Source organism: Cebus imitator, unplaced genomic scaffold (assembly GCF_001604975.1).
Source record: "Cebus imitator isolate Cc_AM_T3 unplaced genomic scaffold, Cebus_imitator-1.0 Scaffold38, whole genome shotgun sequence".
Classification (NCBI taxonomy): domain Eukaryota; kingdom Metazoa; phylum Chordata; class Mammalia; order Primates; family Cebidae; genus Cebus; species Cebus imitator.
Genome location: NW_016107353.1, coordinates 1,938,446 through 1,955,382, shown reverse-complemented (window position 1 = coordinate 1,955,382; position 16,937 = coordinate 1,938,446). Strand labels below are relative to the sequence as shown.

At 53.7% G+C, this 16,937-nt stretch overlaps 1 protein-coding gene across 23 annotated transcripts in view; it reads left to right on the top strand.

The window, feature by feature from the left end:
* PLEKHA6 (pleckstrin homology domain containing A6) overlaps positions 1–16,937 on the top strand; it is a 163,919-nt gene that overhangs the window by 112,753 nt on the left and 34,229 nt on the right. For 14 of the 23 annotated variants that reach the window (XR_001824156.2, XM_037737333.1, XM_017525386.2 and 11 more), the window contains 8 exons: positions 806–910; positions 1,548–1,620; positions 4,022–4,122; positions 7,532–7,734; positions 9,295–9,774; positions 11,467–11,983; positions 12,448–12,534; positions 13,648–13,701. Coding sequence is in view for 22 of the 23 variants with exons in the window: in XM_037737333.1 (XP_037593261.1) it covers positions 806–910; positions 1,548–1,620; positions 4,022–4,122; positions 7,532–7,734; positions 9,295–9,774; positions 11,467–11,983; positions 12,448–12,534; positions 13,648–13,701 (1,620 nt within the window). In the remaining variant the exon portion in view is untranslated. The other 9 variants (XM_017525388.2, XM_017525391.2, XM_017525399.2 and 6 more) reach the window with 5 other exon arrangements.

Below are 16,937 nucleotides of genomic sequence, written 5' to 3'. Positions count from 1 at the left end.
GGCTGGAGTGCAGGTGGAGACCCTGGGAGCGTGTGGCTGGAGTGCAGGTGGAGACCCTGGGAGTGCGCGGCTGGAGTGCAGGTGGAGAGTGCTGGAGGCGAGGACATCAAGGCTGGATGAAGTTAGGGCATTGATAGGTCCTGCTCCCGAGCAAGGAGATTTTCCACAGTGATGCAAGGCAGAATGAAGAGGATTGACATCAAAACCCTTAGACCCTGAAAGAATGATCGAGAAGTGGACAGTGATGAGAAGGATTAAACAGTGGGACATCAGGCAGTGATGCTTCTAGAAAGGTGGACTGTTGCCAGAGTGTGGAAGGATGACAGTGGCCATGTGGCCACACAGAGCTAGGAGAACACCTGTCTCTCTTCCCAGCTCCGTGTTACGTTGGGCATGAGATGACGCATGGGCCTCTTGGAGGAGGAGGGTGCAGGGCGTTAACTTCCAGAATGGGGAGGAGCAAAGCGGCTGGGAGTAGGATAGGCCAGAGCGAAGTTAGAAATATTATTATTTTCACCTCCCCCCCAAAAACAAGCTGTGAGACAGGTTAGACTATTATTATTATTATTTTTTTGGAACTATTATTTTGAGCCCTAATTTAGAAATGAGAAAAAATTGCCAAAGAACTGAAAGTCCCTGCCTTTGAGTTAGTAATAGATCTGAGATTTATACCCGGGCTCCTTGGCGTGAGGACGCCCCAGGGTTAACCCTATAGGGATAGCAGCTCTAGCAGGGGTGGCTCCCTTGCAGACACAGCAGGAAGGAGGAGACAGGGAGCTAGGCCAGCTTCTGTCTCTGCCCCCAGGCAACTCGCACAACCCGCAAAGCTGTCGCCTTTGGCAAGCGCTCACACTCCATGAAGCGGAACCCCAACGCAGCCGTCACCAAGGCGGGCTGGCTCTTCAAACAGGTGAGGCCACCCTGCTGTTCTGGCCACCGTAGCCTCCGTCTTCTCCTAGAATGAGGATTCCTCTGTGCTTATGACAGTCTATGTGTTTTTTTGGTATGTAGTCCTGCTGTCCCTGTGACTCAGTCTCCTAATATTATAAAGGGCTCAGAGAAACCAAGTATTCTCCCAAAGTCACACAGAAAAATTTGTGCCTGTTTGCTTAATGGGTAGATGCAATGACCTTGAAACATGCTGGGTCCTCAGCCTCCTGGGAGCAACCCACTAGCTCCCCAGCAGGTCCCGCTGATTGCGGGGGGATAGGCGTGCCTCCTGCAAATCTGGGGTCCACTGATTGGCATCAGATTGGCCTTGCCGCTATCCCTGCCTGCCCTTCCACTCACTCATTCTGTCTGTCTCTTGCCTCTTTTATCCTCCCCAGGGGGGGCACTGAATGACAGAACTGGAAGGTCACAGGCAATAATCGAATGTCAGTCCCTGCATCTGAGATCTCTGGGGGTTGCTGCCGTGCATTAACAGCAGAGCCGCAGCTAGGGCCAGGATGTCCTTATAATTGACGCGGTGCCCTTTTCCCTGCACCCCACCTCCTCTTCCCCGTCCAGCTTGCAGCCCTCACATCTGCCTCTCCCATGTCCTGCAGGCCAGCTCCGGGGTTAAGCAGTGGAACAAGCGCTGGTTCGTCCTGGTGGATCGCTGCCTCTTCTACTATAAAGGTGAGCTTGGCCCTCGGACCGGCAGGAAGCCAGGACCCACCACCCTTTCTCATTCTGCCATACCCCCGAGCTCAGCTTTGGATGGGCACCAGCAGGGCAGATCTCCCCACTGTGGTCCCGGCACCAGTGGCAGCAGGATAAAAACAAAGCTCACTTGTTCGCTCACACACTCTCACTCATTCAGTTCACATTCAACAATGCTTGCTAGGTTTCAGGCAGAGTGTGCGGTACACTGGGTGAACAAGGTGGTCGTATGGGCGGCGAAGTCCTGGAGGAGTGGGGTGAGAGGACAACGACAAAGAGGAGGAGGTCACTAGTCACGACTAGTAGGTCACCTATTAATTGGAGCTTGTGTGTGGCTCTTCCTCCTGTCCCTCTGGAATGCACAGTCCCATCTGTGAAGGCAGGAACCTTTGTCAGTGATCATCGCTGCTGTATCCACAGCACCTAAGCCACTGTGTGGCATTTAGTCGGTGCGCAGTCAACACTGACTGAGTGAATATAATATCTTCCCCTTTTCACCTTCTCTGCCCACCCCAACACCCTCTCCCTCTCCCTACTCTCTATTTTTAAAAGTTGTGCCAAGGCAGGCTGAGGGTGCCAGCAAGCGTTGATGTCACTGATGGTGGCACCATGCAGATGCAGGAGAGGAAACAGGTGTGAGGGATGAGAGGAGAGAGGGCACAATTGTTACGAAGCGGGAGAGGCTGTTTCCTTCACTTCCTTGACCCAGGAGGGCACAGCCCTGATTTCCAGGCCTCCTGAGAGCAATTCAGTGAATCATTAACTTCAGCAAACAAAGGTTGCACCCAGTGACCCTACAGAGCACTGCTATCCCTGGTTGCTGTACTGCAGCCACCTGAACCCCAAGGAGAGAAATCAGGAAGGGGCTGAGCATACACAGTGCAGACCCAGAGAAAAGCCCAAGACTGGGGGAGGGGACTCTGCCTAGGCCCAGGACCCGGGTGCTGAGCCTCCAGGATATGGGGCTACACTGGAGCCAGAGTGGGAAGGAAACTGGGAGGAAAGCGGGGGTCTCTGCAGAGGAGAGTGTTTAGGAAGCAGTAGGGGTAGAACCTCCAAGGGCTGAGAACCCAAAGGCTCAGGAGGTGTTTGGTCTGAGCCTTTACCAAAATTGGGGGTCACTGTTCGCCAAGAGATGGACTCAGGACTCCCCTAAATGCTGGCCTGGACTCCGCCAGGCAGGGGCTCCGTCTCTGGAGGATGACAGCCTCAGCTCTCCTGAAGGCAGCCCTGGGGTTCCCCCCAAGTGCCTCCTCCTACTCTGGTTTATCCCCTCCTCCAGGTACCATGCTGGGGTCCGGACAGAGAAACTGAACTGTGGGCCAAGTATCATGTAGACGTGATGAGGAAGAGGAGAAGCAGGGCTTGAGGAGCTTGTAGCCCTACAGAGATTTCTTCTGAACCCTAGCTGAAGGCCTTTCAGAGTCCCCAGCCTGGGGAGCAAATGTGATCCCAGGGAGGTGGGGAGAGTCTTGCCATGGTCTCATAGTTGTCCCCACTACTGTCCCACAGAGCACTCCCGCCCTTTCTTGCCTCCTGCTGACAGCTGGGGGCCCAATTGGCCAATCCATCAGGCTCCTTTGGAGATTTGGGATGAATTATGTAATAGCTGGACTGTTAGCCAGATCCCAGGGAGAAGAGGGCCAGAGCACTCCATGCAGGGGTGCCTTTTCCTGTGGAGACATAGAACCTCAGCAGGGATCTGCAGCAGGAAAGGGCAGAGCAGGCTCTGCGTGCCAGGGAGAACCTTAGAAAGAGTTTCCCAGAGGCACCAGAGAGCGGAAGGTGGGACAGTCCCTCTACCATGCTGTCGCACCACCTTATTACATATGTCACGGGGATGGTCTTGTTTAGTGAGGCAGGATAGACAGGTTAATGGTCAACAATGTTAGCTTCGGAGTTGACTTTTTGAGTTCGAAGACCAATTTTACCACTTGTTGCATGAGTAACCTTGGATAAATCCGCTAACCTCTTTGTGTCTCCTTCCTTACCTATAAAATGAAGATACTGATAGTACCTCTTCACGGGTTTGTTGGGAGGATTAAATCCATTACGGCATTTCACTCAGAACAATGCCTGAACAGCTCCGAAATATCTGCTGTTATTTACGTGTTTATTTGGGCACTAGAATGTGAATTCCCTTAGGGTAGGCACTCTCTCTCATGTATTCACCTCTGTAGTCCCAGTGTCTGGAAAAGCATCTACAGGGCCACCATGCTCCCTAAGTCCCGGGAGTGTCCTCTCAGAGCATGTGTGGTGGCCCTGTGTGCCTGACAAATAGGAGGCGAACAACAAATATGTATTGTTATTGATCAGGAAAGGGCAACAACTCCCCCCGCCAACACACACACCTTTCTTGTGCCTCCCTCCCTGACAGATGAGAAGGAAGAGAGCATCCTGGGCAGCATCCCCCTCCTGAGCTTCCGGGTAGCCGCGGTGCAGCCCTCCGACAACATCAGCCGGAAACACACGTTTAAGGTCAGTTGGCCTTCCCCTCCCAGGGAAGGTGAGGGAGGGAGGCCTGCTCTTCTAGAGCCTATGGGAGTGGAGAAGGGTCAAGAGCCATTGCCCTAAGGAATCCCAGGTGTTGGTGGTGATAGCGGTGGTGGGGGGGGATGGGGGGAGTAGCAATGGCCCCTAGACTCAGCGCAGTCTCTTGTAAGTCGAAGATGAGGCTATACCGGGACCTTCCCTCTCTCTTGGGGGCCTGGTGGGCAATTCTCCCCAGAGTGGGCCAGTAGAGATGTGTTTCAGCAGCACCACAACTGTCACTGGGGCAGGAATAGTTATGTCCTGAGTCCTTGGACCTTTTGCCCAGTGCCTGCCCCTGGGAACTTCCTCTGGGCAGAGGCAGGAGCTGGGGCCGATGGGGTTCTGAGATCTTTCCTGGAAAGGCTTCCTCCCCACCGTGGCTTCAGGGAACTGGACCTACCCCCAAGTCAAACATAATCAAATTTCAATCTTTAGAGAATATTAGCAGTTGAGTTTTATTCCACTCAAGAGCTGTAAACCTTATGAAGAAACCATTTGAGAGAACAAGTGCACAGGAAAATGGGCCTTTCCTGCCCGCTCCGTATCGCTGCCTGGAGCCCCTGGGGAGCCACCCGGTAAAGATGTGCCTGCAGCTGGCTCATCCTAGGCCAGTGTTTTTCCACATTTAAAAATTCATGACCCATCAAAACCCATAAAAATCTCATGCCCCTTTGTATTTTATGATGCAAAAATCAGAGGTTCCTTTTCATTTTCCAAATATAACATTATAATATCAACGACACATTTTCTTGGTACAAAGCCCTCTCTCCCCCAGTTGAGAATTGCTGTCCAAGACCCTTCAAAGCTATGATGTTAGACGATAGGACGTGCAGGTCACTGCTTGAGCTTCTAGAGCCTTAGAGACTCTGTCCCTTCCTGTCCTTCAGGCTCCAGTCACCTGGCCACAGAAAAGAGCTGGGCAGCAGGCACAGGGGCCGCTACGGGGAGCAAGGAAGGACTTACTTGGCACATAATTAGTTTCCAGCCTCCCGGGGTCTTGTATGCCAGAGGTGTGAAGAGAATGAACAATTAATAAAACTCTGACTCCAGGGAGCCAGTTCTAGCTGGGGAAATAGGAACAGGCTGTTTAACCAACAAGTAGTACTGTTATACACAGACACACATACACACCACCCACACACACAATCAAACAGCCTGTCTCACCCTCCCCACCAGACCTGTGCAGAGACACAGACATGCTCCAGCTTGGATCTCTGCCAGCAGCAGGCGTGAGAGAAACCTCCCCGAGTGACTGACACACTCCTCCATCACAGGCCCCAGATATCACCTCTCTGCCCACCAGTTCCTCACCTCCTTCCCCTTCACTGAGCTGCCTCTTTAAAAACTGACTCCGAGGGCTGTGCTCAGTGGCCCACAGAGGGTTCTGATTGTGGCTATTCAGTGGCCGTCTCCAGGGAAGGGAGAGGAGCTGAGACAGATGGGAGGCTTGTCCTGCTGTGGCCACCGAGTGAAACTCTTGGATGGCTAAGAATGAGCCAGGAACTGTTCCTGCCCAGGCTACTGCTGAATGCCTTAACCTCTTTCTAACTCAGACCCACAGAGGCTCCGGGGGCTTTGCCCCTCTGGGACAGCGCCCTCAATTCCCTGGCTCCCTTTCATAGTTCCAGGCCAGCGCCCCTGCCCACTCCCCATCAATGGCCCTGTCTTTTCCCAGGCCCCTTGCCTTCCCCTGTCACAGCACTTGTCCCTGTGCCTCTGCTCTCTCCTTGTTTCCCGTGGCATGTTTTGTCCCCAGTGTGACTGTCAGCTCTTCAAGTGCAAGAGCTTGTCTTTGCCTTCCTTGTGACTGGTGCCCCCAGTGAGTTCCGCGCACATAGGCCTCTCCCTGGATGCTCACTGAATCGATGAATTCATTTACTGCCCGCTCCTACCCGCCCGAGACACACCCACAAGCCCTGCCTGTATGTCTCCTCACTACAATAACTCTGTGTTCTCCACCCAGAGGATTTGCCTGGGCCCCTGGTCTCTCTACCCCCATCAGTTGCAAGTCCCAGCTGCCTTCTTAGGGCCTCACTGGCCTTTTGACACCACCTCCCCTGCCCTCTCCCACACCTGCCCTGAGCTCCACCCACAAGCTAAGCCCTCTGCTGGAGGGTGGGGACCCAAGGAAGGAGGCCCATCCTGGCTCCTGTCAGAAAGAAATTGAGGGCTTGGGACGGGTGGAGGTGAGGTGGGATCAGCTGCTGAGGAACCTTGTGAGCATTCGGAGGGTGTGGGTTTGATGTGGCTGCTCAGGAGAGCCCTAGGCTATCTCAACCCCTAGAGACCCAGGATTTAGGGCTCAAGGGGTCAGAGGCTAGAGTGAGGCTCACACCTGAGACTCTGAGTCACTGCTAAATGTCCCCTGTCGAGTGGGCTAATCCAGGCTACCAAGGATCTCACTGGGGAATATGCTGAGATCCCAGAAAGAATTTAGCCCTGTGGCCTCTTTTCCTTGTAGCCTAAAAACTTCGAGTTTCGCCAGGCTGACCCTGTTCCCATGAAATAGATGCATCAGTGAAGGCCAGAGCAAAACCACAACTGGTCTGCTGTTACAGAGCTGGTTGGGAGCAGAGCCAGGCTAGCACTGCGATTCCCTGACTCACTCTCCACCACCAGCCCAAATTTCCCTGGTACAAGCTCTCCACTCCCCACCCCTTGGTAGGCGGAACTGGGCATTGCTGGGTGCTGCTGTTCCTGGTGGGGATGCTCAGTAGAAGGGGACAATCTGAAAATCCCCCCTTCCCTGTGCTCCTCACCGATTCCTGCTGCGTCGTCTTCTGTCTCTCCCTCTGGTGTTTGGTTGACCTGTTCTCTGCTTCTCCTCCTTCTGACCGCGTGAGGACCCCTCCTCTGGACAGGAGCTCTCTTCTGGGTTCCCGCCCGCAGTGCCTGCTCACGGCCGCCAACTAGGTAGTGTGCTCTGTCTGTATGCCAGTGCCTGCCTTTGCATGCCTGCGGAGAGTGGCTCGGCTGTCTCTCCACGTGGAAGAGACTAGCTTCTCAGCAGTGAAGGGGCTAAGACTGGCGTGTGCTCAGGGGGTCCTCTGTCCCAGACATGGGGTCATTGCCTTTGAAATCAAACATGTTATTTGCCGGGAAAGTGGGTGTGATCATTGTCCCTCCTGCTTTAATCACCCCAGGTGGGGCAAGTAGGCTGACCTGGTTAATGGGCTGCCTAATGGTGCCCAGAGAGCCAGCCAAGGTGGATACCTGGGTACCAGCTGGAGCCCGCGGGGAGGCTGCAAGCTGCCCTTCTCACCTTGCTCCTGAGTTCCGCATGGGGAAGAGCCCAGGTGCAGGGAATGGCCCAACTGACTGCCCCTCTGTGGGCGTCTGTGTCTTCTCCCGACAGGTGACTGTGTGCTGGGTGGATGAGGCCGAGGCCAGCTCCACGCACTGCCTCTCCCCACAGGCCGAGCATGCCGGCGTCCGCACCTACTTCTTCAGTGCCGAGAGCCCTGAGGAGCAAGAGGCCTGGATCCAGGCCATGGGGGAGGCTGCTCGAGTACAGATCCCTCCAGCCCAGAAGTCTGTGCCCCAAGCTGTGCGGCACAGGTGAGTGCCAGGGAACTGAATGTGGGTGCAGAAAGGATAAAGAGGAGAGTGGAAGACACTCCCAGCTCTGGGCCATTGCTAATCTCACTATGCCTGCTTGAAGCCCTGGAGAGAGTGTGAGCCCGCCGCCTTGCATCCAGGCGGGAGGCCTGGCTGAGTGATTTCAGAGCCTGGAGCCTCTCTTCCCCTAGCCAGCTCCTCCTCTTCTGTCTGAGCTGGAGGACGCCAAGAGGGAAGCCCGGTTCCATTGGGGCCTGGCCAGGAGCCAGAGGTCAGGGACATTTGCATGTTTTTCTCGGCTGTGTGTGTTAAGCACACCATCTTTGGAGGAAAATAAACTCAGGTTTGAATCACACCTTGTCCGCTTGGCTGCAGTGTGACCTCAGTCTAAGGGACTTACCCTCTCTGAACCCAAGGTTCCTCTGCTCAAAACCCAGCAAATACAACTCTACATCATAGAGTTGTCATGAGGCCTACACAGAGTGCATGTAAAACACTTGACATGCAAGAAACTCTTAGCATATGGCTGCTCCCATCACCTACCATCAGCCACGGTCTCAGCGTCTGTCTCTCCCTTAGCTGGGGAGTCTTGAGTTAGGTGCTAACGGGGATCCAGGAGAAGGGGGTTTCCCAGTGTAGACTCCAGGTCCATTCACATAGCTTAGAAATGTTTACCAGGCAATGTTTCAACAAGGATGCTTGAATGTGTGGCGCTTGGGAATCTGAAGGGGGAAAACTGTCACAAGTTTCCATCTTCGCTTCAACCAAGGGGCATATTTCCAAGGGTTCATTCATTCATTTCACAAATACTTACTGTAAATATGAATGTGTAAGGTACTGTAGAGGGTGCTAGGAACACAAGGGAAGAAAGTCTGCCACGTTCCTACCCTTGTGGGGCCTGTATTCTCACGGAAAGTCAGTCCTGGAAGAAACGTGTTTTGGAGAAGGGAACTAGCGTGTTTATGGGCATGTGAGTTTGAAAGCAGCAACTTCTGCCCCTGGCGCCTGCCGTAAATATCTCACAGAAGTTCGAGGAGGGGAGATGTTATTATGCCCATTCTGCTGATGAGAAGGCCAAGACTCATGGCAGTTAAATAACTTTCTGTAGGTAAGAGAGCTGCCCCATAACAAGCCTTTGTCACTGGGGTATCAAGGACAGTTACTAACGGGAGTGCAAACCCAATTTGGGGAGCTGGGTCAGGGACAGACTAAAGAGAAGACCAAGACTGGGTGAGATGAATCGTGGCCGTGGCTTGAAGGCTGGGCTAAAGCAGGCTGACAGAGGGTGGTGGAGAACGACCTGCAGAGATGACCTGGGGAGCAGAGTTAACACAGCAGGTGTGGGCAGAGGCGGGTTGGGTTGTATAATAATTGCCCAGGCTGGAGTGAGAAGATGAAGCAGTGGGACTTCGGAAGCAGAACTGGAATTGATAGAACCCTGGTTCCATGGCCACCTCCCCGCCCATCCCTCCCACGCCTTTCTCCTTCCCAGTCTGGCACCCCCTGCCCGCGCCATGCTGGGCTGGAGTCACTGACAGCATCTCCCTTGACATCCTGCAGCCATGAGAAGCCAGACTCGGAGAACATCCCGCCCAGCAAGCACCACCAGACGCCCCACAACAGCCTCCCCAAGCCTGAGCCAGAGGCCAAGACTCGAGGGGAGGGTGATGGCCGAGGCTGTGAGAAGGCAGAGAGAAGGCCTGAGAGGCCTGAAGTCAAGAAAGAGCCTCTGGTGAAAGCCAATGGCCTCCCAGCTGGACCGCAGCCAGCCTCAGAGCCGGGCAGCCCTTACCCCGAGGGCCCAAGGGTACCAGGGGGTGGGGAACAGCCTGCCCAGCCCAATGGCTGGCAGTACCACTCCCCGAGCCGGCCAGGGAGCACAGCTTTCCCGCCTCAGGACGGAGAGACTGGGGGACACCGGCGGAGCTTCCCGCCACGCACCAACCCCGACAAAATTGCCCAGCGCAAGAGCTCCATGAATCAGCTTCAGCAGTGGGTGAACCTGCGCCGGGGGGTACCCCCACCCGAAGACCTTCGGAGGTGAGGCCTGGCGGGGCCCAGGATGGGGCTGATATGGTGTTATGGCTAGAGCGTGGGGGTGGGGTCATAGCCCACGGGGCCTCCCCTGTTGAAAACCTGCCAGAAGCCAGGCTGAGATGGGAGCAAATCCCATGCTTCCCAGCTTGCCCCAATCCTTCCTGCCCTGTGGCTCCACCATTAGAGTCTGGCTGCTGTCCCTGATTCTTGGTTTCTCCATCTACTTCCTTCAGAAGAAAAGACAGAGTGCCCCAACACCTCTCCATGGTGTGCTGGGGAGCCCAGAACACAGCAGGCTCCGGGAGGGGGCCTGAAGTTGTTACAGTCAGACATCCATCCAAGCTACGGGCCCCCCTCCAGCATCCTCTCCTCCAGGGTTCCACCCACTTGAGACTCACTCACTGTCAGACCAACCCACTGCATTTTTGTGTTTTTTGTTTTGTTTTGAGATGGGGTCTTGCTGTATTGCCCAGGCTGGAGTGCAATGGCACAATCTTGGCTCACTGCAACCTCTACCTCCTGGGCTCAAGCGATTCTCCTGCCTCAGCCTCCTGAGTAGCTGGGATTACAGGCGCGAGCCACCACACCTGGCTAATTTTTGTATTTTTTGTAGCGATGGGGTTTCCACCATGTTGGCCAGGCTGGTCTCGAACTCCTGACCTCAGGTGATCCACCCACCTTGGCCTCCCAAAGTGCTGTGATTATGGGTGTGAGCCACCACTCCCGACCTCATTTCTGAACAGCTCTAATTGTTTTAAAGCCATGATTTATATGAAGTTGAAAGAAAGAAAAGAAAAGAAAGAAAGAGAGAGAAAGAAAGTAGCTCATTAGTCCCAACGAGGCCCTCTATGACCATTTACTCCTTTATCCAATGACTGGCTTTGAAATATTTGGGGACATTTATTGGACCCAGTGGTGTCCATCAGGGCAAATGGAGGCTGCAGGCTCCTTCCCTGGGGATTTGGGCAGCTCCAGGGACTACAAGCCACAGCTCCAGAAAGGCCGTGGGGCCTGGGAGGAACCTGCCCTCTAGTGGCCTCAGTGGCCACACATCGCTGGGGGTCTGGTGCCTGGGAATATCAGACCTGCTCTGGAGAGGATCACTTGGGATGAGTCCCAACACTGGTTCTGCTCCTGACAAGATCATACAGTCAGGAAGCCGGGCATGGTGGCTCACACCTGTGGTCCCAGCTACTTCTCTATAGGTGGATGTGGGAGGATCGCTGGAGCCCAGGAGTTCAAGGCTGCAGTGAGCCGTGATGGCCCCACTGCAGTCCATCCTGGCAACAGAACGGGCCTCATCTCTAAAATAAAATAAATCAGGATGCCACCCTTTGGCCCCTCCTACATTTCCCTCCTTCAGGTACCTGGTAGACTTTCTTCCATTTGCCTCTCGGAAAAGATCTGATAAAGCAGTTCATGTGAGATGGAGATGGCTGCCAAGGCTTCCCGTTTCTCCCTAGGGATATGTCATTTTAAAGAGAAAGATTGAAGCTCTGAATAGCAATGTCCAGCCTTGCGGAGCTGGTTGAGGAAGGGGGTTTTCAGGACAGGAGTCTTTCCCTCACCTCTGGAATAAACCTCAGCCCCTGTGTACCTATTCGAGCACTGGGCTGGGGGACCTGGAAATGGGGCTGTGGTGCGTGGGGGGTACCTGTGTTGTCTGCTTTTTTTACAATGTCCCCTCTCTCTCAGTCCCTCTAGGTTCTACCCTGTGTCCCGCAGGGTCCCTGAGTACTATGGCCCCTACGCCTCCCAATACCCCGATGATTACCAGTACTACCCTCCAGGGGTGCGGCCAGACAGCATCTGCTCTATGCCGGCCTACGATCGGATCAGCCCACCCTGGGCCATGGAGGACAAGCGCCACGCCTTCCGCAATGGGGGCGGCCCTGCCTACCAGCTGCGCGAGTGGAAGGAGCCCGCCGGCTACGGGCGGCAGGATGGCACTGTCTGGATCCCCAGCCCCTCCCGGCAGCCAGTCTATTATGATGAGCTGGATGCTGCCTCTAGCTCCCTGCGACGCCTGTCCCTGCAGCCCCGCTCCCACTCTGTGCCCCGTTCACCCAGCCAGGGCTCCTACAGCCGTGCCCGCATTTACTCCCCTGTCCGCTCACCCAGTGCCCGCTTTGAGCGGCTGCCACCTCGCAGCGAGGACATCTATGCTGACCCTGCTGCCTACGTGATGAGGCGATCCATCAGCTCCCCCAAGGTGAGCCACCAGCCTGACCTTCCTTCCTCATCCCCTGAGATTCCCCAGAAGCCTAAGACCATCTACTGAGAAGAGGCAGAGATGTGGGAGCATCTGGGCCACAGGGCCACTGGGCTGTGTGTCCACAGGACCAGCAGTGCTGCCCAGGGGAGCCCCTGGCCTGCGGTTCTGTCTGTAGGAGAGCTGCCTTGGGGATAGCCTTGCCTCTTGAGTGGGAACATTGCTTTCTGTACATGCCCCCAGGTTGTGCCAGAAACTGTGCTGTCATATAAGAGGGCAGAAAGGGCTCTGTCTTTTCAAATCTTGAGGACCTGGACAGATCCTTGCAAGGGGGGCTGCTGTCCATTTCGGTTTGGGATCTGCTCTGGGACTGAACGCAAACACCCCTAACCTCGAGCTTCAGCTGGTGGGGAACTCCGTGTCCCAGCCAGACCCCTTACCTCTGCGATCCCTTTCTCTTCCAGTATGATTACCTGGGAGACAGGAGGCCAGTCCCTGCAGGACTGTTCCCCTACAACTACCCACCATCCCCCACGGTCCACGATAAGATGGTACGTCCTCTCTCCCCTGCACTCTCCCCACACCACGCTCCACCGAGGGTGGAGCTAAACTGGGGCAGACTCCAGGGACTCTCTGTGCCCAGTGCCTGGCCTGGCTGGTTTTTAGCAGCCTCTGGATACCTCCTTCCTCCCAGCCAGGACTCTAGCCCCAGTATCAAGTTTGGTGCCAGTAACCCCTTCTCTTCTGTGACAGAGGCCGTGGAGGAGGGTTGAGATCTGGGAGCATGTAATATCCTGGTCCCTCTCCTCTCCAGCATGCAGGAGAAGGGGCCTGGGCAGGAAGAGTCAGGCCAGAGCTCCTAACAAGAAGCAAGATCTCCTAAACTTCTTTCCCCTGAAGCATAGTTAATTCGCATTTGACCTCTGCCTGGAATGCCACTTTTTGGGAGAGATACAAGAGATATGACTGAGGAAGAAAAAAATTTCCGAATTGCATCTCCTCCTTTTTCTCTGCCTCTTTCTACTCATGTCTCTCCCTGGAATTTGTTCTCCTGAGAACTTTTGCCACCACCTAGAGATCTAGATGAGATGCTTCACCTGGGAGGACTGGGGAGGTCCACTGGGACCATCAGGCAGAACCCTTGTCCAGAAAGCCTGTTGCTGACCTGATTCCATAACAGTACCAGGAGGCCAGGGTGGAGGAGTGCTGGGCAGGCTGGGGCTGGGCGGCCGCTCCTTCCCCTCTCTGTCTGATTCTCACTCTGCCAGTGTCCAAAGCGGATAAGCCTTGCCCGCAGCAGGCACACGCATCTGGAAACAACTGATTTTTCCAGAAAACTCGGAAACAGCCGTTAGCAAGTGCTGCCTAAATTGCTCTGGTGGTACTCACCTCTCCCAGGGAGGCCTAGGCAGACTTAGGAGAGATGGCACTGGGGTCTGCGTACGCCCCCCCTCTCCCTGGAGTGTCTGGTGGTGGAGAACTACTTTGCCTGCCCACATCCTCAACCCCTCCCTTCCTGAGAACTCCTCAAGGGCAGAGGGAGAAGCCTCTCCTTGTCCTGGTCGCTAACTCTTAACTGCTTTGCTTCTTTTTTATTGTTTTCTTTTGTGTGTTCCTGTTTGTTTGTGTTGCTGTTTGGCCTCTGGGCCTCGGGCTCCGGGTAGGATGAACTTTTAGATCTTCAGTTGCAAAGAAACCTAGAGTATTTGGATCAGCAGGTAGGCAGAGCTGGTGCCCCCGTTCCCATCCCACTGCCTTCCTCCCGAACCCTCCACTCCTCCCCACCTCCTCCTCTTCCAGCCATTTGACAACCTTTGTTGGTGCAAGCAGGACACAACAAAGTGGCTTATGTTTTGGTTTGCCCCCGACACCCCTTCTCTTCAAAGCCCTTTAGGACAGCTGGGAGTTTCCTGGGGAAAGAAGCATAATAAGTAGTCACATGAATAATTAATGCCACCTCTTATTTTTCCAGTGCTCAGCTCAGATGGAACTGCCCCCAGGGGGCAGGTGGGAATTTGCATTTTTGCTGGCGAGGAGGAGGGAGCTCTAGGCTGGGCCTAGAATGCTGGGGATTTAGTTCAGCCTGAATCTGGGACATCATCGGATCATATTTCACAGGTTGCTGCTAAACTCCATAATTGGTAAACTGAGGTCTACAGACCCTCTCTAGGATAATTTTAAAAGCAATATTCACTCAGTGTATTTGTAAGTTCCTCCAAAATCCCCTTTGCATACACAGCTCATGCAATCCTGAGAATTCAGTGCAGACAGAGGGAGTATTATCAACCCAGTTTTACAGGTGAGCAAGCTGAAGAGGCAATGAGTGTTCCAGGAGATGCAAGCAGTTGGCCTCCTGGTCTCCGCTGCAGAGCTCTAACCCTTTCTTGTCTTTTAAGCTGTGAGGCTGAGATTAGACAGGCAAGGGGGTCATTATGCTGGGCATTTGTATAAGCACATACTCCTAAGTTCAGATCTGTGCTACAAACCGTGGCCTAGAAATACACACTGTCCTGTGGAAGCAGCCTGGGAGGGTGGAAATAACAACAGCTACAATAACGGGATGCATCCTCCACGCCCCGTTCCATTGCACGCGCTTTTCAGATCTCTAACTCATTCAGTCTTCATTACAACCCTGCAAGGTCGGTACTGCCATTATCCCCATTTTACAGCTGAGGAAACCAAAGCACAGAGAGGTTGAATAACATGGCAAGATCACACAGCCAGTGAACAGCTGAACTTGGAATGTGACTCTGAGCTTTTGACCCAGTTTACAGCTGAGGAAACATCTAAGGTGTGACAAAGCCAGTGTCAGACCTCATTAAGATGAGTTCATGCTCTTAAAGTTGCAGGAAAAAACATACATTTATTTTTTTAATTTTTTTTTTTTTTGAGACGGAGTTTCGCTCTTGTTACCCAGGCTGGTGTGCAATGGCGCGATCTCGGCTCACCACAACCTCCGCCTCCTGGGTTCAGGCAATTCTCCTGCCTCAGCCTCCCGAGTAGCTGGGACTACAGGCACACACCACCATGCCCAGCTAATTTTCGTATTTTTAGTAGAGACGGGGTTTCACCATGTTGACCAGATGGTCTCGATCTCTTGACCTTGCAATCCACCCGCCTCGGCCTCCCAAAGTGCTGGGATTACAGGCTTGAGCCACCGCGCCCGGCCTAAAAACATACATTTAAAATCAGATGCTATAGCTGCAACTGTTGGTTCTTCTAGTCACAAGCCATGTGACCCATCTCCTGTCTCATCAGACCTTTGTAATATGCCTCAGGCACCAGGAAGCACCAGTGTCCACAGTTCAATAAGCAGGGATGGCTCCTATTGCATTCCGGCTCCGGGAGCAGCCCATTCTGTCCACACCATGAGCATTCCGGGCCATGTGAGTATAGATCTCAGGATTCCAACTCGGAGCAGGGCAGGGAGGCCCAGGCTTTTGCTGATGGGAAGCCAGATCTGAGGTGTCTTGCAGGATTGAGGAGCAGGCTCAATGCCTGCCTGCCTCCAGGTTCCTGGGTAAGCTGTCCTCCCTGTCACCCTTGTGATTGGCTTTCTACTCCATCCACAAAGCCCATCTGTCCAAGCATTCAATGCAGACAGCAGGATCCCTTCCTGGGAGCTTTTGTCCTCACAGAGGGTCTGGGCCATTAGGCTGGGGGCTTCAGAAATAGCCTTCCAGAGGACCCCCTTGGGGATAAAGGGTATTATTCTTTTTTGTGGTTTTTTTTTTTTTTTTTGAGACAGGATCTTACTCTGTTCCCCAGGCTGAAGTACAGTGGCACAAACAGCTCACTGCAACTTCCACCTCCCAGGCTCAAGCGATCCTCCCACCTCAGCCTCATGAGCAGCTAGGACTACAGACAGGTGTGCAACCACCACACCTGGCTAGTTAAAAATTTTTTTTCTGTAGAGATGGGTGTCCCACTGTGTTGTTGACCAGGCCGGTCTCAAACTCCCAGCCTCAAGCGATCCTCTCGCCTCTGCCTCCCAAAGTGCTAGGATTATATGCGTGAGCCGCTGTACCTGGCCAAGGATAATACTCTTAAAGGGCAGTCTTGTATGATGAGCAGAGTCCAGGGCAGAGTCAGACACTGCTGCTGCGCTTCTAGCTCTGCCATTTACAAGAATATTTCTTTTTTAAATCTCAGAAATGTCACAGTCTCTCTGGGTCTTTGTTTTCTCGATCATCAAATGGGCATTGTAGAACCTGCCCTTTCCTTTCAACCTCACAGATTTATTGGGAGACTCGAGTGGGAGTGGGTATGAGAGCTCTTTGTCAGGCATCGGCAGGAAGTGGGAATCACCACTTGCTGCTGTTATCATTTTGTTTTTCCAAAACTTAAAAATATCAATGAGCACTACTTACTATGTGTGAGGCAGTGGGTTAGGTGCTTTCTTACAAAATCGAACATTTTGGAGAGAAAGAAGGTAGCACACAAGAATCCTCCTAGTGGGAAAACCCACCCGGGCTGAAAGATCTCCAAAGCCGCAGCCCAGGTGGGAGCAGGCCAGGATGAGAACACTCCTGCTTGCTTCCTCTACTTCTCTAGATCTGTAGTTGACTGTGCAGGGATGGCTCCTGGCCCTCAAGGCCCTTTCATTCCAGGACTAAAGAGGTAGAAATATCAGTTCCTCAGAAAGCCTTTTGAAATGCTGCAGATTCAGGTTCACTGATGTTCTCACAGTTTTACCAACAAGCCATTGGGAACTCCACACCCTGCAGTCCCTCTTAGCAGCAGATCCTAGCGCTTGGGGGAAAGGAAACACAGGGGTGGTGGGTGCCCTTGCCCTGCCTACGACATGTAGAAGCAAGGCTGCATTCGGGCTATTGCCTAAAAAGGGTAAGAGGAAGAAAGGACAGTGTGGGGACAACTAAGATTGGAGATAATGGAATAAACACAGGGGACCCTCTGAATGGGAGCCCCAGATAATCTTCCCTAATGTGGCTCG